Source organism: Cajanus cajan, chromosome 7, assembly GCF_000230855.2.
Source record: "Cajanus cajan strain Asha chromosome 7, NIPB_CcT2T_4, whole genome shotgun sequence".
NCBI classification, from domain to species: Eukaryota; Viridiplantae; Streptophyta; class Magnoliopsida; order Fabales; family Fabaceae; genus Cajanus; species Cajanus cajan.
This window is the reverse complement of record NC_138523.1, coordinates 61,047,824-61,068,900: the sequence shown is the minus strand read 5'-3', so window position 1 is coordinate 61,068,900 and position 21,077 is coordinate 61,047,824. Positions and strand designations below refer to the sequence as shown.

The window sequence follows — 21,077 nt, the reverse complement described above, 5'->3', positions numbered from 1 at the left end:
TTATACACAAAAAATATATATATAAATATTGATAAAGAATGGACATAACTGTTATACAACGTGCAGCAAGACAGTAGAAAATCGCTTTGCCCAAACCCAAAACTGATCCCTTCGTGAATACGCAATGAATGATACCATGGACTCAAAATTTTATAACCAAAAACTAAGTTAAAATACAAAGAATTGTCAACTATTCCTCACCAAAAATTACCAACACAAACATTGGCAGCCCTAGATGACCCGTCTACGTGACAGGAGAGAATCGACACAGAAATCGCATACAAACAGCCATTGCAGCACTAACTGAAGAACGAACAAAGGTTTCCATATATTGGAAAGAGCAAGGCCGTCAACTCAAACAAAACATGGAGACTTGGACACAAACGATGAAAATAGCCACTCTCATCCAAAGGATAGCCCGAAGCACCAAACTCCTGAATCCACATCCTCTCTCAAGTCAACGGAAACTTCAGTGCACTTAACTCGCCATTTCAAAACTGCAGACTCTTCAAAGCTCACAAGACCAATTAGGACCACGAGCCAACAAATGCCTCACATAAATACGCAACCATCTGTTTCTTACCAAGAATGGCTCCGTACAAGCAAACACAAGAACCAAGTATGTACATGCAAAAGTTTAAGAATCCACGATAGCCGATGACTTATCTAACTTTTCCTTTTCAATCTCTCCTCTCCTCACCTCAGCATGCTGGGCAACACCATTTGCAAGAGCTTGATAAGAGAACTCAAGTGTCTGGGTAAGGTTCTGAAACCTCATCGGATCTGATGATTGCATCACTACAAGAAAAATTATTTTGAAAGCCGGGTATGTCAGAAAACAATAAAGGCATTGATCAAACATTGAAACTTCTAACATTATTTCAAGGGAGCAGCATCAACATACCTTTCATTGTATCCACAAAGAAAACAAAAGGATCCACCTCGTCAATTGGGGAGTGCAACTCTTCATCATCACTAAAGTCATCATCTGAGTCGTCATCATCCTCATCATTGGGCCTAAACGTCTTTGTCTTCCCGGTGACATTGTAAAGGAGAATAAGAGTATAAATTTCAAAAAAGATACAATAAAAAATAAATAAATAAATAGATGAAGAATGTATAATGTTGAAGACGAAAGTACACTTTTTTTTTCGAGAGAAATATAAAAACTTTCATCTAAAAATACACAAACAGAACCAATTAGATCGTAGTATTGAACCAGCCAATAAGTCAAAGAAACAAATGTTTATTGTCAAAAACCAGGTACTGAAGCCAGTGGTGAATACTCCTACGGTCTGATTATCATTTTATGCAAAAAGTGGTGGGAAGGGGATCAAACCCAATCGTCCACCACTACAAATTACCAACAGCTGTAGAATGAAGCTGACAGCGGTTGAAGTAATGTAAGTTACTGAAATATATCTACTTTTAAAACTAACCAATAATATATACGAATAAAACAAAATTTATAAAAATTAATATACTAAATATGACAAAAAAAAATAACATTTTATATTTCAAGTTGTAAAAGAGTCATGAAATACTTTATTTTTGATGCTGAGTTGTTCTCTACACTTGAATAACATCTAAAATTAAATTTCTTACCCAATAAACAGTAAACCACTTCCATTTTGGTTTGCAAAGCAATAATTATTGATCTAATTAAATTAATCAAGTTTTCATATCCACAAACCTGTTCAGCCAACTTTCTAAGTTTACTACTGTCTGCTTCATCCCCATCCTCAGCATCAATACCCATTTCCTTGTCAGAACCATTTCCATCCTCATCTTCATCATCAGTTTGAAAATCATCCATATCATCATCATCTTCCACTTCTTCCTCTTTTGCAGCTTCTGCAAAGAAAGTACCATAGCTTAGAACTAGATGATCAAATATCTGATTAATGTTTAAGAAAAAAAGGTCAATCTACTCCTTATGAACATGCAATTGCAAGTCTGCAATATCTCAGTTACAGAGAAAAGTTGACATTAAGACCTGCAACTTGATCCTTGTATGCAACCAGAAGATCAAGAATGGCCCGGAACACCCGGCCCAAAGCATCCCCTGGTAATTGATCAGCTGGAAGTGCAAGTAATGATGTTAAACCAAGGCAACAAACTTTCTTGTCATGTTCCCTGTATAAAGAATATCAAAAGATTGCAATGAGATCTAGAAATTGTCACACTTCTATTGTTACAAGAAAGCACAGAATGAAAGTGAACAAAGAAAGAGGACTATTGAAGAGGCAGGAATATACAGACCTCTTGAAATTAGCACGCACACCACTCTTTTTGACTCCTTGCAACATATTAAACCAAAGATTGAAGATTTCTGCAGCAACACCTAATTTTTGCAATATGCTGAGAGTCAGTGCTGCATTGTAGTAAAGAGCATCTGCAATCTGCAAAAATTATATCCGCTTAGAAGAGAGATTGATTATGATGTCCTTCTCTGTCATCTTTGAGAAGTTTGGCAAACTTAGAAAATAGATACACTGATGTCATATAGCAATCAATCAGAAAATGAGACACTATCAACTAATGTTACTTGACTTCTGTTGTTATCCATTATTTCATTTGTCTTATCTCTAATCAATGTCTTAGCAGCTGCAAACTGCAATGCTTCACTCAGCCTTTTTGGCCAATCTTTCCATAGGCATTCCCTCATGAGACACTATCAACTAATTCTAATTCTAATACGATATCATGATCGACTCTAATATCATCTTAGAATTTGGAATTGGGCCTAACTCAGCATCAACAATTAATTCATGAGATGAGGATAGTCTCCCACTTATATGCACTATTTTAGTCATATCACCTAGTCAATGTACAATCTCTAACAATGTTCTTTCATTGTTGTGTTCAGATAGGAAGCCTTAAGTTGCTCTTTCTTGCTATAATGTTTTTCTTTTATGTTACAAGTGTAGGCTAGCATGGGTAAGATAGTCATGTCTCCCACCATGGGAAAGATATCTTCATTTATTAGATGAGATGCCTTTTAAATCAATGTCCAACATTTTCTTTTTCTTTTTCTTTCTTCTCTTACCTGATTTTACCCTCACTTTCATTTCCCCAATCTCCTTCACTTCCCATCTTGTGCAAGAAGTTCCCCTAAACTCAATAAGATGCCTACCATGGCCACCGCAGAGCTCGACAAGAAGCTCAAGAACACCAAGAACAATAAGGACCGCGATGCTTCTGATGCTGCTGCACTGTCCCCGTGAAGCCCCGCCATGTCCAGCACAGTAGTATGCTTTCCGCCTCTGATGATGATGTCTATCAGTGGAAGAAGACTCACACCTACGAGGCACTCCTCAATGTTATCAAGCACAGCAGCCAGTCGCTCATCATCATTAACACCACTGGTGAAATCATCACCATGCTCAAATTCGATGCAGCATTACTTCGGCAAAACAATAGGAAAGGGTTCTCTGTGTAGTCATTGTGATGATTGTGAAAATATTTAGTTTTATATTCTGTTGTTTGATCTGTATATTCTTCTGGTTTTTGTGGTGGTGGTTGGGTGCAGTGCTGATGGAGAAGGGGAAGACTAATGGTTGACAGCAGAGGAGAGAAAGGGGAATTATACATCATTGATTTAGGGGTAATTTTCATATTGAGCATTTATATATAACTTTCATACAAGTGGTGATCGGACAACCCATTATCCCACTATAGCTGTATTGGCATGGCTGCTCCATGTCACTATTCTCAACTAATTACACAGAAAATCCAGCTATTGAACATGTCAACAAATTATAATTAAGGAAGCAACAGAAGCTAATTATCCCACTCTGTATGACACATTTCAATATGGATTCAAATAACCACTTACCACTTGCATGAGAAGACATTTCAAACGTGGTTTTTCAGTTCGATGCAAGCGTTCAACTGTAATTCTGAGGTATGGTACAATCCATTGATCCACCTGCCCTTTGCAGTTCAGAAAGACAACTTCAATGAGCTTCGGAGCTGGCTCAATATCATTGTCCTCCACATTTTTGTCTTCCATAAACTTCAATGTGAAATACAAATCAGATACATCAGTAAAAAGATAGGGGGAAAAAAATACAAACAATTTTTATCCCAAGATATCCCAAGTCCTAACAGGTGGTGGCTGTACTCATTCTAATAATGCAAAGATAACTCACAGATGAAATCATATTCCATAGACTTTGTTGATAGTCAGGTTCTTTGCAAGTAAGAAAATGGGCAGTTCCCCTCGAAATATAATTGTCCAAAGGAACCAGAATATCTGCAGAATAAACTAACCAATAAATACAAGAGAAAATGCAAACTTATATGCAAATTATACATTTTAAATGCAGGGGTACTATGTGTGGACATAATTGAAACTAAATGTTCCCCACTTTTGAATAACATGGATGTCAGGTCCACACAAATAGAACCATTTTATTAAATAATAACTAGACAAGGACTTTACAAAGAAAAAAGCAGCCAAGATGTTTTATTATGTGCAAAGTTGAGTTTATCTTCTACTTTACTGTGAGACAAAATCACATCTCTAGCTTTATATTCACATGTAAAAAAAGGTTAATCAATAGATGATACAAACTATGTGCTTGACTAACGTAAGAGCAAACAAAAATTAAGATGAGTTGTAGCCAAAATGTAGCTGAGAACCATACTCGGGAAGAAATCAATTGCCCAATCTGCTAGTGCTTCCATCATTAGTGGCCAAAGACTCCACATGTCCAATGATATTGTTGGAGAGAAAAAAGTCATATATGATACAATCTCCAAAATTTCCTCAAAAACCTCTGCACACATTACATGAGATAATGGAAATGAATACAAGCAACCCAAATTAAAAATTTGAGAAGTAGCCTTCCTTACTTAATCTGCCAACAACACAGAAATGCATGTCACATTTGAAAATGAAAGTGGAAGGTGGAATTAAACCACCTTAATCTGTTCTCAACATCACATTATTTTGACACAAACTGAAACATACTATTCCATATTAAAGCTAAGTGAATAACAGCCATCCGAAAAACTTATCTCAATAAACTCAAGAACATGAAAATGCTTATTAGCACTTTATATATTCCTCAAATCCAGTAAACTAAAATACTCTCATCAGATTATTTTTAACAGTAAAACTACATGCATACAATCATATAACTGGTTAAATGAGTGATGCTATGATCCAAACCATAAAGTAGATTCACCTTTGCTTCAATAAATGTGTATAAACAAACACACGTGATAACATTGCAAACAAGAGGAAAAAAAAAAAAGAAAAAAAAAAAGCCAAAGGAAATCCTCATGGTCATCTAGATAAACAATTTGTAAGGGAAAATACCTTGACCATCGGTAGTTAACATTTTACGCATTATTGGAAGCAAAGTTGGCTCAATTTGAACAAAGAGTTGAGGAAGACTGCTGACTGATTCAAGTATTGTGCTAATGGCACGCAAACAACCAACAGCAGCCAGAGCACCCGGATCATCGGCTTCATCATCAGCTTCAGCGGTGTTCATACACCTCCAAAATGCAGCAGCCTGTTTTAAGAAAGAAAACTGCAATGTTATTATACAGAAAATTACTGGCTATCTAAAGCAAGGACAACTATCTTGGTAGACACAAATACTTTCAAATATATATTACCAAATTTTGGCACAGCCCAAGTGCATAAGGTGCCATTTCTTCACCAAACTTATCCACAATAGTCTCCAAGGTAAATACTAGGTCCTCATTCTCAATTTCGTTCATAAGTTTGAAAAACTCTGTATATTTTTTTGTCAGTCACCCACTAACCAAGCCAAATAATAAACGTAAAGTACAGACAACAATTTTTTCACACTCACTTACCATCAAGGAGTTGAGGGAGAATGGGTCGAATTTCATTCAGATCTGTGTCAACAAATAATCGAAAAATAAGTGTAATCAGCATTAAACTTTAGAAAGATTAATTCAAATCAAAATAGAAACAGGTTATTAACCACCTTTGCAAGCCTCAACAAAAGAACGCAAAGCAAAAACAGAATCAATGCGGACAGGAAGTTCAGAATCTCGCATTCCACATACAACACATTGTAATGCCTTCCGGAAATTGTTCTGATCTGAGAAGCTAATGTGGGCATATTGTCCTGCAACCCATGCTGCCTATTTTTCACAGGAAAGTCAATGGATAGCCAAAATTATTATTAGCTTAGCAGAGAATTTAGAAAAGTGCAATTGTATTGATTTCGTGAAAATGTACCAAGGTAAGTAAGTCTCTGACTAACAAGCCTATACTACTGCAGAGACTACTCTAAGAGAAGAGTCAGTTATAACTGCATGACAGTGACACTTATAACTGACAGCCAGGTACAGTTACAAAGAAAGAAAAATACAGTGCATGTGTAACTGACAGGGTTGCTTTTAGTATGGTCATTGTGCAATGCAAGCTTTTCCTTTTCTAAAAACATTCTTTTCATACCCAAAAAATAAAAGAAAATGCACAAAGAGTGAATGTGGCCTGCACTAAATGAGAAAAGTCGCAAATATAAACTATATATATGAGATGGTACCTTGGCCCTAAGGTGGCCAACAGGACTGCTGAACTCAGGAAAGACATGCTGCACTAGCATATGCTCAAGTTCAGATTTATAAGGCTCAGTGTGCTTCAATTTGTCACAAAGTGCCCCAATAGCAAGAAGTGCACCATCTTTCTGTCTATATGGTTTGTATTCTGCAGGTGCTTCATCATACCTAGCAAAGTGAAAACCTAATTAAGACCCCAAATCCATAAATCATCTACTTAACAGAACGTAATATAAGTAATTTATTTACCTTTTGAAAATTTCAACTATGAATTGAATAAACTTATGAAGATTATCTTTCCCACGTTTTCGAATTAATTCACTCACAAAATCCATGGAAGCAGTTTTGGGACTATACAAGTCTTCAATAATGTCTGTAATAAAGAATTAGAAACTATAAGCTTGTGCCAATGAAATTACTTGAAATTCCATGACCATGTTTACACATCAATAAGACTTACCATAGCCTTTTCTTACATATTCATGCGGATCTTCATCCCAAAGCTTTTGATCATTATCATTAAAGCACATAAGAGGGAAAACTATTTCAAAAAGAAGAACATCAAGCCGAGGTTGCAGCGCAGTATACATGCTATTCTTTGAAATACTGCATATGTTAAAAAATTCAGAGAAAAAAATTACTTCCAGAATCATTAATACCCTGAAATCCAGCATTAGCAAAAAACTGCATTCAACTGAGATACTAATATTCTCAAGATGTGCAGCTTGAAGAGCAAAGAAAGAAGGGATAAGAGTATCAATGGACAAGAATCACCCCTATTCGCCCTTCCTACCCTGAAAATATGTCAAGACTAATGGGTATGGGTCTGGATACATAAACTTCAAGAAGCCACAGGCTCAAAGACGAACTATGCCTGTATTTTTATTTAGTTTTGGATTTTGGGCCTAAAGTATATTTCCTAACATTTCAACATCACTATTACTTAGGGTTCACTAGCATGACTAAGTTAAAACTTTTTTTAGTTTTTTATTTTCAGTACAGAGGTTTTTATCTTGGAAGGCCAACCCTGGGCGCATTGGACATGAATTGGCCTTTTAAGTGTTTTGTATTTACCTGAATATGTATATCCCTTCACAAATAAGGATATGTTTAAAAGAATAGACCTGTACACAAATTAATGGGCATAAAATAATGGATAATCACCTGTTGCTTAGATATTGAAGAACCAGATTGATAACTCTGTCAGGTAAATAACCACCCACTCGAATGACATTCAACAGATTTAAGTAGCAGTCCAAAATCTTCCCTGCATAATGCTTCTGAAACATTTGAGCAAAGGCTTTGTTTTCGAGGTTTTGCAGCTTCAAGTCACCAAACCTGCAACAAGGCAGTTTAAACACCCACAGAAATAGAGAATTAATGAAACGCTGAACAGGACAGTGAATAATAGTGAACTAAATGAATCCACAGCCAAAACATACCGAGTGTAGAGCCTATTAAGAATGTGAACTGTCCATTTTTTTACCTTCCACCAACCCCATGATTTCCGAAGCTCGGGATCGGCAGGCTGACCTTCGAAGGGAACAGGCCTCTCCAACACATTTAGAAAGAGAAGCATCCAAGCATTGAATACATTTTGATCAAACAAAAGCTTGGGAACCTCCAACTGAATGAATGAGGGAATTGCATGGTCAATATTGAGAACTCAAGGGAAGAAAATAACAAGAAAAAGAGGGAGAAAAAACGTACGTAGATGGAAGACCAGAATATTTTACAGATAAGCTTGATCAACTCGGAGACTTCGAGAGGAGGATTGGGAATTTGGACAAAGGTGTTAAAAATATTGAGGAGGAGAGGAAACGTCTCCTGAACGACGTTATAAACAGGCGTCCTCTCCTCGTCTGACTTGAACCTGGAAAGCAAGAGTGAGAGATGGTTGCTACAGTGAGAGAGAGAGAGAGAGAGAGAGTATGAATGAGGAAAAAAGAACTGACTCGTATTTTCTTGAGAGAATCCGCAGCACAAACAAGGCAGCGTGGACTTGCTGTTGATCCTGTAGATTATGCTTTATCCAGTCTAGAAGATGAGGAAAGTTGTCCGGATAATCGGAATGAATAATTGTTTTGATGCATTCGCCGAGCTGAACCCTGTGAATAAGAATAGTGAGAAGGAGAGGGGGGGGGGGTGTGTTTAGCAATAGCAAAAGTAAAAGTACCTCAAGAGAGGAGGAAGTTGAGGGAGAAAGAGGAGGATGTGGTCCCTGAGGAGTTGCTTATCGGAGGGAGAAACGGAGACTTTGGAGAGTTGATCGGGAAACCAGTTCTTGGCGATGAAGTTCTTGAAATGGATGGCGGCGACTTGACGAACGGCCATGTCGCAGTTGGTGTCGACGGTGATTTGGAAGAGGCTCACGGGATGCTGTGGGGCGTACTGCATCTCATCCAGCCTCTGCTCCGCTCCCTTTCGCTCATCGGGATTCGGACTCAGAGCAGCTTGCAGTATAACGGCCAGATCCATCTCCTCCGATCAGCTTCAGCTCCTCAGTAGGGTTTACCAACAAATGAACTTAAGTGTTAGGGTTTACGCCTTTTTTCTTTCACTTTTCACCAAATTCAAATTTCCATCGCACCAATCCAATTTTACCATCTTATTTACTGCTTCTCTCACTTTAATAACACATGTTTTGTTTCAATCAAAACACACAAATTCTGAATATACACTCACCTTCCATCATATTCAATTGCCACTGCCTGCAACATTTTTTGTTCATCTTCCATTGAACCTATTCATGACAAGTTGTGCATATGACAACAAAATTCATTTTCAATTGAAATATATTTTATTTATTTTAAAGATTTGTTTCCTCTTTTAAAATTATAATGTAAGATCAATAAATAGAGACTTTTGATATGAGAATAATCATCTGACCTGTAAAGGAGGTCACCGTCTTAAATGAAAGAGAAGATCATATAAAGGAAAGTTTTCAAGTTTCGCCATAAAAGGAGGGAGTTTCAAAGTTTCACTCATAAAACTTGTGAAGAATGGGTTTTCAAGTTTAACCCACAAAACTTGAAGGGAAGATTTTCAGGATATATGTAATATATTTGAGATAAATAATGAACATCCTTGTAAACATAGGTATGAAGGGCTAAATCACGTTAAATAAATTTGTGTGATTTTTCTCTATTTTTTTATGGTATTATTTTAACATGATTCTCATCATTATTATTCTGCGTAAAAGATAAAAAGATGTTTTTTTTTTGGTACCCAACCGTTTTATATATGGAACATTTTCGTTTGCCTTTGTTGAATTTAACTTTATATATTTTGTAAGCTTCAAAACTTTGCTTTTCTTCCATGTTTCTGAAAAATTAATTGCTGCTCTAAGAATATCATATGTAGTTCTCTTTCTCACAATAGATAAAGCTTGCCTAAAATCTCCCCAAATTACTTTTCCACAAAATAATCTATCACTATTGTCTTCGATTTCAGTTCTCATTATATCTCTTAATGTAGAGTCAAATGTTTCAAAGTATAATCTATTGATCATTAAAGCTTCATTTCATATGATCAATTTTGTTTGAAACAAGAGTTGGTATAAATACTTCCTTGAATAATAAAAAAATATTTAAAGAGATGTTAAAAATAATTAAGCTGCATTAAAATATCCGTTAACCATAAACCAATAAAAAAAGAGTTAATCATTTATACATAAAGTTTTTTTACACTAACAACCAATTATATCTTTTGATTGTGTCATGTCACTGTTAAAGTTAAATGTGTTTATAATAATATGACACAATTAAAAAATATAATTGGTCAGTATAAAATTTTTTTACATTTACAATATATAGGTGATTAACTCTAAAAAAAAATCATGCTGATTTAATTTATTTTAGTCCATTTTAGTTGACTTTAATCCCAAAACACTTCAAATATGATTTAAAAATTTGGACTTCCATTGATATTCAATTACTAGTGTTTCCATTTCCATTTGTAAATTCGTTACCCAGATCTACTGAATTGAAGAATGAAACATTGTCATTTGACTGATTACTTACGACATTTTCAAGGTGGTGGACGAGGGTGTTGAAGGACGTCCTAATGCCTCCACCATCTTCCTCTGTTTCTGTCACTCTCGTTCGATTTTAAATTGTTCATGTCGCTTTACCAAATACCCATCCTTCAACCAAATAATTACTCTATCTTTGGAACAAATTAAGGAGAGTTAAAAGTTAAAACCAACTAATTAATTAATATTTTATAATTTATTAAACTTACATGCGTTTATTTTTTAGAGCTTCCGCACCAAATTCGACTAATATGTTTGGACGCTGTATCATTTTTATTTATTTTTTAATGTGGACAACTTTTATGGTTCGGAACTTCTTTTTTAATAGACTTGTCTTTTATCTTTTGTCATACATTTAAATTTAATACAAATATTAAGGTAATATTTAATTGTTGTAATTAATAAAATATTTATATATGTAGTTATATAAATTCATATTTTCTTATATAGTATTAATGATATAATGTATATATATATATATATTAATCTTATGAAAAATATTTTACAACAATGTAAGTTAATAGACTAAATAATATATTTAACGCAAAATTTTTACAATGTAGTGAACCAAGGTATGCATTTCTGATAAAATATAATATATATATATATATATATATATATATATATATATATATATATATATATATATAGATATATCCACATTTAGTATCTAATCTTACCTCGAACAATATTTTTCCAAAAGAAAATACATACTTTAATAAGATATATATTTTAACATAAGGAAAACTAATGTAATACTTATCTCTCATACAAGAAATGTAACTTATTCTGTATTTTAACATTAGAAAGGATAATAATGCAACATAAAAAAGGAAAATTTAGTTTATTCTAATGGTGTCAAGTTAAATGCTGAAATAATAATAATAATAATAATAATCAAACAATTAATTATCGATATTACAATGCACTTGACATTGTACGATCATCACATTGGTTGCACCTTCAATTACTTTGTCATCCAAACACAACCCAAAAATGCCTGCTTCATTGTTCTTTTTTCAACAACTATCAAGCAGCAGAAAGAACATTCACATATCCTTGGTTAATCACAAAATACAATAGATAGTTAAAGAATTGTCAGTACACCTGGAATCTCTCCTAATAACTGTATAGACTGCATCCCATTGACGGATATTGATGTATCAACGAACATTTCCCAGTTGCATAGAACAGAGTAACGATCTAAACTTGAGAAGGTTCTTTGGTGGACGTAGGCGAGTCTGCATCATAACTCCAAAGGCTCTTTAGCTCACCTCTTTTGCATCCCAATACCACAGTGACCCCTGTCGATATAAGTTGAAAACAATTAGCTAAATGATGAGAACCATTGCACTCTTGATTAAAACACAAAACTAGTTACCTAGTGTACACGGTACAAGGTAGAGCAGTGCAGGTTGTCCATGACCGTTCATCATATATAGCCCCAGATATGTGAAGAAGAGGCCTGAATAGTATAATAGCTTTAAATTTAAAATGCAAGTTTAAATAAATGACCAATCAACATGGAACAACTAGAATGCCACAGACTAGTCGCCCCAGATTGGACCAAGACATTATCAACACAAACTCAAGTGGAGGAGAAATTACCCAAGTTATCAACACAAACATATTACGGAAGAACTTACCGAAGCCATAGCCAACTATCAACCAAGGAAAATATCCGCTAAAGCCAACCTTCTTATTATCTTTATCGAATCTGAGACAATCAAAAGCCATAACGAATACGTTCAAAACAAAGCATCTTGTCAAATGTACATTAAAAATAAAATAGGCAAAATGTTGAAAACGAGTATATATATATATATACACATATATTCAAGTTTATAAATCTTTCATTTATTCAAGTTGTTGACTAAATAAGGAATTCAATACCTGCGAGAAAAGGAAACAAGCAAACCAGGAAAGAGAATATCTCCAAATCCAATCATATCATAGCCACCCCAAGGATCAGAAAGACGAGGAAATCTCAAAAGCATAGGAATTGCTTCACCACCAGCCTTGTCACCACGAGCAACCTAGAAAAGAAAACTCATATAACTATAGGACAACTTTTCAGTGTAATAAACACAAGGTACATTTAATAATATATATACAAAGTCCATCATAGCAACGAGAATGCAAAAATTTAAAAATAAAAACGTATAATCTATATATTTATAGCAAGATGAATGACAATATTCAACTATGATCGGGGGTATACTATAACTTACTGTAATCATAACGCTCTTATTGAATATCACTGGAGATATGAATACCCAAAAGATGTCGTATATAAATGCACAACAAAGGAGTACAGTTGCAACCTATGAAATAAGATTTGTAAGGAAATTAGAGAAATATTGCAATAGATATTGGAACAAAATGAGTAAGGAAATAACAATTATAAGCAAAAGGTACTCATTCAGGTACCTTAATATTAGGCAATCGAGCCATCTGTAAGACTGTTATCATCAAACAGATGCCCTGTCAAGAAGACAAGAATAAAGCCATATTTCAAGTAAATTGAATAAAATAAAATATTCATAATCAATGAATGATATTGGTAACAAACAGAATTGAGACAACAAACCACTTTTCAGAGCAATGCTGAAGAAAGCTTAATTCAAAATTAAACAAGACAGCAATTTTGTTTCGACAGGAGCACACATGTTCACAATGATGAAGTATAAAAATATATGCATCATATGTCTGCCTGCACATATGCATACACTTATATGCACATCCATATTACATATATGTATATATGTAAATAAGTGGCTGCAATTAAATGTATGCAAATTTTTTCCAGGAAATATGAAGATATCGCAGACATAGAGCTAGAAATCAGTGCAACTTCTGCCCTTGTTCCAAAAATCAATTTCCTGGGTTCCTCATGGGATCTCTGCTTGCTCAATTAGAGTCATTATTCAGTGACAACTTTCCAGAAAAGAGATTGGCATTCATATAGTAAGCATTATGAACAATAAATTTCAACGTTTGCCTCACTGTCATGAAGTTTTAATTTAGAAACAGAAATTATAATAGAAACCTGTTGAACACGTAATTAGAAACTGGAACTCACAAGAAAATCTTGCCCAAACCATGAAAATGCTTCGTGCCGAAAAACAATCCATAGAACCGCAAATATCACGCAGAATAGTAACACTATCAGCGAGAAAATAGAAACCTCTCCGAACATTGGTAAATTCAGAGTCTTCTGACCACAATTTGGACGTTTTCTGCTCATATATTTGAAAATAATAATTATGAGAAATTAAGAGACATAACACGCAAAAAGAACACTGATTTCCCTTTTTATTAGAAGAAAACAAACATCATTTTACCTTAAAACAAGGCTCACAATACAATTGTGCATCCCCTGAAATGAAAACAGACTTCAATTGATGAAAAGAAGAATTTAAAGAAAATAAGAAAAAAAAACAGAATCCAAATGTTCATCAGCATTTTATACGTATTGTGGTTTCAAAAACCAATTCTCTTGAAAGTTGGAAAAAGCATGAAAAGATAAACGGACTTATTCAACGTAAGTAAATCGGAATGGGTCCATTGCGTAGTTGATTGCCAATGGCTACTGTTTATATGATTATTCATCAATTTAAATTAATGAAGTCAAGTATCAAACACTTTTCAAATTTTTAAAAAACTTGCATACTATGCATTGTGGATTTTTAATTTAACAGTCAAATCACTGAAATTTGATGTAAAAGATGAGTTATTGAGTTGAGTAACTGAATCTCTCTTTTTTTTTTCTCTCTCTCTATATATATATATGAATATTTAAAAAATTATAACAAGTCTAAAATAATTGATATAAATATTTTTTTTTTAATTTTATTCTCTCTATATAAAATATAATAATTATCTTGAATTTTATTTAGAAATTTGTAATTATGTAATCTTATTATCATCATTTTACTATGTTTTTGATCAGGTACAATATATACAAAATTTGTAATCTGTGTAGGCTAAATTATCTTTCTATAATTTGGTTATGAACTCCAACGAGGTCAATATATAGCATAATTTAAACGGTGTATGCTTAACTGAATTAGAATACATATTTCTAGATTATATATAGACAGCAATTTAATCATGGACAAGAATAGGGAACCAACATCTGAGCACACCATGAAATAAGATATTTTTTCAATTAGAAGGTTAGGGGTAAAATCCACAAAAATGAGCTACCTCACCTCAATACCACCAATGCAGAAAAGTACGATCAGAACCCATATAAACCAAGAGGACATGAAGAAGAACAGTAGCACAAGAAAAGTAGATGCTGAAATAACAAAGACGATAGCACCCTTTGTATCTATGTTAACCAAGTCCTCAGAATCATCTTTCCCTGCTTCAGTCTTAGTTCCCTAGCAAAACAAAAGAAACTTATATGTACAGATGCATAAAAATGTTTTAAGACTGTAATCAGTAAACAAAATGATTGGAAGAAATCATGCTCCATAGCTCCACTCTAACAGTTAATTGATTGAAATGATCAATGGCTAACTATACAGAAGGCAGACAAAAATAAAAGGAAATGCAGATTTGCACACATGCCATTTGAACATTGTTGAATTATTGTTAGCCACTGGAAGCACACCTTCGCATTATGATAACTTAAATCACTTCACAGTCACGTCAAACAACAAGAAAAGTACATAAGAACACATTTGACCATATATATATCAATCTTTTATATATAGGGTTGCATGGAAAAACCTTGGGAGACAATTCATTATAGCGTTCATCATATTGATCAGGAGTAGTTATATCTGACCATAGTGAAGCACATATAACCGTTCCAACAGCCATCAACCACAAAAAGACAACTGAGTAGTCTACAACTGGGCGAGTTGGAGCATATAGCAAAACCTCAACTGAAATGAATAACTCATAATCAACCATTGGTAAATCATGTAGAAACCAACATGTGTTTTTCTTTTATCTTATTTATGTAATGGATTAATGAGAATATATAAATGGGCACATGCATGTATGTATGCAGCAGAAAGGACAGAAAAGAATATTCCTAACAAAATAATGCCTTGTAGTGTTATGCTAGCAATTAGGTGTTTTACTATTTACTAAATGTTTAATTAATTAATTAATTAACTCATCAAAGAAGTACATGAAGTGAGGCAACATCGAAAGTCCAGTATTTAGTATGAAAAAGTACGCAGGTGCACATTAATAAATAGTGGCACTACTGCTTTGTTTGGTAAAGGGAGGGTGAAAGACAAGTATAGGAAAGTTTAAGGAAGTGTGAAAGAAATTGAAAAATTGAACATGTTTAGTAAATATGATAAAGAAAAATGTTTTTTTTTTTTTGGATCCCACCCTAATAAACTTTCCCTCTAAAACGAGGGGAAGTGCAGGAAGTTTATACCTCCGCCTCCTAACCTTATTTCACAATGTGAGAGTATATATATATATATATAGTATGTGTAATGTATAAGTTAAATATTTATTATATGTAACTAAAATTTATAATAAATTATGTATATAAATAAATATTATATCTGAATATATAAATCATAATTAAAATTATAAATAGATACTTTAAATATATAGATTATATTTTAGATTTATAATAAATAATTTATATTGTAACACAATATTTTTTATTTATTGATAATTTGTTTTAAAAATATTAAAATTTAATTTATAAATAAAAATTGAATTAGATAAGAAGTTAAAAAAATTCTTAAAAATTATTTCGTCAAATAAAGACTCTTAAAAACATTATTATGCAAAATAGAGATTCGTGTTTAATATATAGGAGTTAATATATATATATATATATATATATATATATATATAGAGGGATTCACTTATTTTAAGAGTAAGTTTACTTAGTCTTATTACACTCAATAATTCATGTTTTACATCAAATTTTAACGAATCAACCAATAAATTAAAAGTTCTTAATGCATGGATCAAGTCTGCAAAGTTTTAAAAAATTTAAAAACTATTTGATACTCTATTTCATTAATTCAAATCAATGTGTAAAATATTTTTATAATCATTTATCAGTTTAAATTAATGAAACATAATATCAAATAATTTTCAAATTTTTTAAAATTTTGCAAACTTAGATCAATGTATTAAAAACTTTTCATTTAATGATTGGATCTTTAAAGTTTGATGCAAAAAATGAGTTATTGAGTAGAGTAAGTCTAGACAGATGTAGACTTAATACATTCAATAACTTATATTTTATATCAAATTTTAACGACTTAACCATTGAATTAAAAAATTTTAATGCATAAATCAAGTCTGTAAATTTTTAAAAATTTTGAAAATCATATGATACTTTGTTATATTAATTCAAACTATCATACAAATTATTTTTATGATTATTTGTCATTTTAAATTAATAAAACGGAGTATTAAATAATTTCTGAACCTGATCTATATATTAAAAACTTTTAATTCAACACTATAATCATTAAAACTCTATGTAAAATATAAGTTATTGAGTGAAGACTACGAAGACTTATTCTTGAAAGAAGAAGATCTCTCTCCTCTCTCTCCACATACATACATAAATACACACACACACACACACACACACACATATATATATATATATATATATATATATATATATATATTAAATAATGTATAAATATATACATATCCAATGTATAAATACTCGTTGAAGCCCTAAACATATTAAATTATGTATAAATATATTTTTAAAATAATAAATTAAATTTTATAATAAAAAAATAGGTAGTAAATTGTGAAAGTAATAATATATTTTTAAATAATAATAATAATAAATTATATAATAATAATAATTTTTATTATTATTTTAAATAAAATTATTTATAAAAAAAATTTAAACTCCACTCTATACATAAACTAATTGCTTCGACTGAAATTTCTCAAAAACATAAATATGGCGAAGGGAGATGGATGTATGAAGTTTTTACCAAGCAAATAAAAGTTCTGCAATTATAACTATTAGCCCATCAATTAAATTTATATGATGAATGCAATGATAAAAGAGCTTCGGACTTATATTACTGTTTCTCCTTTTAAAAAAAAATAAGAATTGTACCAACAGGACTAAGACAAGTCCATAAGTGGCAAAAAAATGCAATGCATCAATGGAACCAAAGAAAAGAAAGAGAAGATAAATAATTAATGTTCATCCATATAGAATAATTGTAATTCTAATCATAAAAGGAATATGTTATAATCCCCCAAGCCCTTTGGGCAATTACCACACTGATTAAGTGAGCAGTTACCACACCAAACCAAATAATCAGTTACCACATACAATGAGGGATTGAGGATAATCTTCACTAGCCTTTATAAACACACATCAAAGGATACCTCAAGTATGTTTTCTTTCTAACTCCAAGACATACTTAGAGCATGTTTAGATTTCCGTTTGAGGGGCTTTAAAAGGACAATCTCAATTTTCCAAGCACGAAACGGATAAATAACTATGAGATATATTTGAACAAACATACGTTCACGTTTCGATAAACGTTTATATAAACACTCACTTAAGTGGTGGAATGTCTTTGTAAGACCCCACCTCATTTGATCCATTTAAACATTAAAAGCTCTCAGACATGATCAAGCAGTCTTAAGGCTCTGGTGAGGATAGACAACCACTAAACATGATAATCGATAACAGAGAAGTGCTGGTAATCGATAGACAACATACTATTGGGCTATTGGCTAAACTTTACCTCTTCATTCTCAATCACTTTTGTCCACAAATGAATTTGAGACAGCCAAAATGGTCACCCCCTTGGTAGCTACACATCACTTAAACATAGTCTCCGAGCTATAAATCTTACTCTGGATCGGAGCCATTTGTTATTAGGAATATGTGATAGAAAATAATTTATCTTGTATTAGTTCTGTATTAAAAATCTTCTAATGGCATTTATGCATAGAAAAATAAATTATGACAGTTATGTATTAGGAGTATATCTGATAGTAAGGTGTGCTGTTAGGCAAGTATATTGTTATTTATAGTTTATAGGCAGGGAATACTCTTGGCACGAGGCTTTTGTCTATGGGAAAGCAAGTGTATTATTGTATTGTATATGGCTATCGGGTTCACTGTTAATTGGGTGTGGTTAGTTACTGACTTACTGTGTTCACTGTTAAATATTACATTTTATTACATGCATCATGGAGAATTATGTGACAAAAGTTAATAGATATATAAACACAAATCTTTCAAATGCAGTAGACGGTAGTAGTACAAAATTACAAATATATGTTGTAAAAATTCAATGACAGACCTTTCCTTTTAGGTGTCAAAAAGTTTTTGAGAGTTTCTCCGGTTGTCTTTGTTACCTCCACGATCGGAATTGAAATATTTGTCCTAGTGTCATTGGAGGAGCAGTCCATCTCAAAGAGTTCTATAGAAAATAAACAGATAGACTTCAGACCATATATATCATATAAAATTTTATTGACTAAAACAAATTAAAATTTTAAAATAACAAAAATTTAAAAACTGTGGTTAAAGGTAATTGTAGGTTACTGAATTGTGATGTTAATTCTTTAAGAGTGTTTTAGAATAAAATGTTTTATTTAAATAGAGAATTTACCAAAAATTTAAAATTTAAGTATTTGTGAAATTTCTTAAAATTATAGAATTTTAAATTCTTTAAAAAAAAATGAACATTTTTCTTTCTCTTTTTTTCTTGTTTCTTTCTTCTCTCTTTCAAAGTCAATATAAAAAGTATCAATAGATTTTTTTTAATTATTAAATATTTAAAATTATTTTTAAATTATTAAATATAATCTAATATTAACTTTTTAAAATTATTAAATTTTAAAAATTAGCTAATATTTAGTTTTATAAAATTTAGTATTAAAATTTCATTATGTATGTGTGTGTTTAAAATCAATTTTATCATGATGAAAATCAAATTGTCCTATCTAATTTAAAATTTTAAAATTTAAAAAATAAAAATTGACTTGTATGAACAAAATATTTAAAGAATGATAAAAATTAAAATAAAAAAATTCAAAATTTAAGAATTTTAAATTTTTTTAATTTCAAAATTCCTCATCCAAACGTATGTATTCATCTCATCAGTTTTGGAATAGTCTTAGAAAGATACATATCATCCCTTTTCTACTCTTTATTATCTAAACTACTCTTTTTGTTATCTTAGAAAAATAATAATTAATGGCAAGTGATATTTTGGAAAAGCAATGCAGCTTGGTCTGACAAACTATAGGATTTAACTTTGGGGTGTTGTCAAGGCAAAATGTGATTAACTCTCCTACAAGCTCAAGGCGATATGTGAAAGCTGATTAGTGTTTCAGTTGGTTTTTTAACTATAGGATCTAACAATCTATGAAGCACATACTCCGACACGACACGGCATATATGAATATGATTCCAGCTATACGAAGCACTATCGTTTAATGCAACTAAAATGCTGAAATTACTCCAATGATTGTGATATTTCAGTTGGTTTTTTAGTGACAATGAATAATGTTTTACAGCGATACCATATCAAATCTAAAGTCTCAATTATGTTGTTAAGACAGTTTAAAATTTGAATACAATTATCAGCTTAGAAGTTACAAAAAAAAAGGTATTTGAATCCAAAGAAGCATGCACGCAACACAGGCTGAGAAATGAAAGTGGTAAAGTATACCATCTGCGTCGTTTATCATCAATGCGGCAGCAGCGCCTCCGGACTGTGCGATTGAAGCTTTGGTTGTGAAGTCACAAGTACCTCGTACACATAGAACAACTGATCCAGAGAACTGCAAAGAGAGAATGCAGAGCAATAGATATGAAGCGTTAAGTGAGAAGATGAATAGATATGAAGGAAGAGAGTAAATTGTGAAAAAGAGAGAATGAGAAACCTTTGCGGTTGAAGCGGAACAACAGTCCATAGGATCAGCAAAAATTGCAGGAGATTTGACAGCTTGATCAAGATTCTGAGGCAAATAAGAGCCAAATGCTGCAGTCATACCATTATACTCTGTATCTCTGTTCCCGTCAACCCAGCTCTTTATCTTCACCTGCAAATGCAAGCACAAGACAAGACATTGATTCATGGAAATAATGCATATATGAGGATTGACGATGAATTACCAATTGCAAGTCATGATTGCAGAGGGCGTCATCGGCGGCCGACGCAAAGTTGAAGAAGAGAAGGAGGAGGGCCACCGCCAGAGAAGGGGACGCCATTGTTGATTGCGAATTGAGGTGAGGAGAGAGCGAGAGGAGTAAATTGGTTTGGTTATCGTTAATCCCTTTCCCTCTCTCTCTGCCCCTGCCTCTGCTGTGACAATGAAAATGGCATCCACGGGAATTTCGTGGCGCCAACCAAAACCCCAATTCATTATTGGATAGTGCATTTTAAAACACCCTCTCCTCTTCCGTTTCACCACATCCCTAACTTCCCTCTGCACCGTTAATCCTACTATTCTCATTCTCGCCATCAAATATCATTTCCATTTCATTTTC

General features: G+C 32.6%; 2 protein-coding genes across 4 annotated transcripts; both read right to left on the bottom strand.

Moving 5' to 3' along the window:
• Positions 1-9,284, bottom strand: LOC109815072 (importin beta-like SAD2). 2 transcript variants are annotated; one of them, XM_020379672.3, is made up of 21 exons: positions 9,238-9,255; positions 8,729-9,043; positions 8,508-8,660; positions 8,263-8,425; positions 7,995-8,179; positions 7,717-7,890; positions 7,013-7,158; positions 6,802-6,925; positions 6,540-6,720; positions 5,973-6,132; positions 5,839-5,880; positions 5,635-5,753; positions 5,330-5,528; positions 4,653-4,784; positions 4,155-4,258; positions 3,839-4,018; positions 2,263-2,402; positions 1,997-2,136; positions 1,694-1,854; positions 905-1,031; positions 1-798 (listed from the first exon to the last, which is right to left on the bottom strand). In XM_020379672.3, the coding sequence occupies exons 2-21, from the start codon at positions 9,028-9,030 to the stop codon at positions 638-640; spliced, it is 3,093 nt and encodes a 1,030-aa protein (XP_020235261.1). In that variant the 5' UTR covers positions 9,031-9,043; positions 9,238-9,255; the 3' UTR covers positions 1-637. The 2 variants fall into 2 exon arrangements, with proteins under 2 accessions (XP_020235261.1, XP_020235256.1); XM_020379667.3 differs by having other exon boundaries at positions 8,729-9,284.
• A 2,164-nt stretch (positions 9,285-11,448) lies between these two features.
• LOC109795342 (signal peptide peptidase-like 5) lies at positions 11,449-21,077 on the bottom strand. 2 transcript variants are annotated; one of them, XR_003803838.2, is made up of 15 exons: positions 20,703-21,077; positions 20,471-20,629; positions 20,257-20,368; positions 18,880-18,999; positions 15,326-15,483; positions 14,800-14,973; positions 13,930-13,964; positions 13,668-13,824; positions 13,016-13,069; positions 12,817-12,909; positions 12,479-12,621; positions 12,232-12,302; positions 11,967-12,050; positions 11,693-11,889; positions 11,449-11,611 (listed from the first exon to the last, which is right to left on the bottom strand). XR_003803838.2 is itself a non-coding variant. In XM_020354804.3 (14 exons), exons 1-14 carry the CDS (start codon positions 20,796-20,798, stop codon positions 11,789-11,791), a joined length of 1,557 nt encoding a protein of 518 aa, XP_020210393.1. In that variant the 5' UTR covers positions 20,799-21,077; the 3' UTR covers positions 11,449-11,788. The 2 variants fall into 2 exon arrangements, 1 of the variants encoding a protein (XP_020210393.1); XM_020354804.3 differs by having other exon boundaries at positions 11,449-11,889.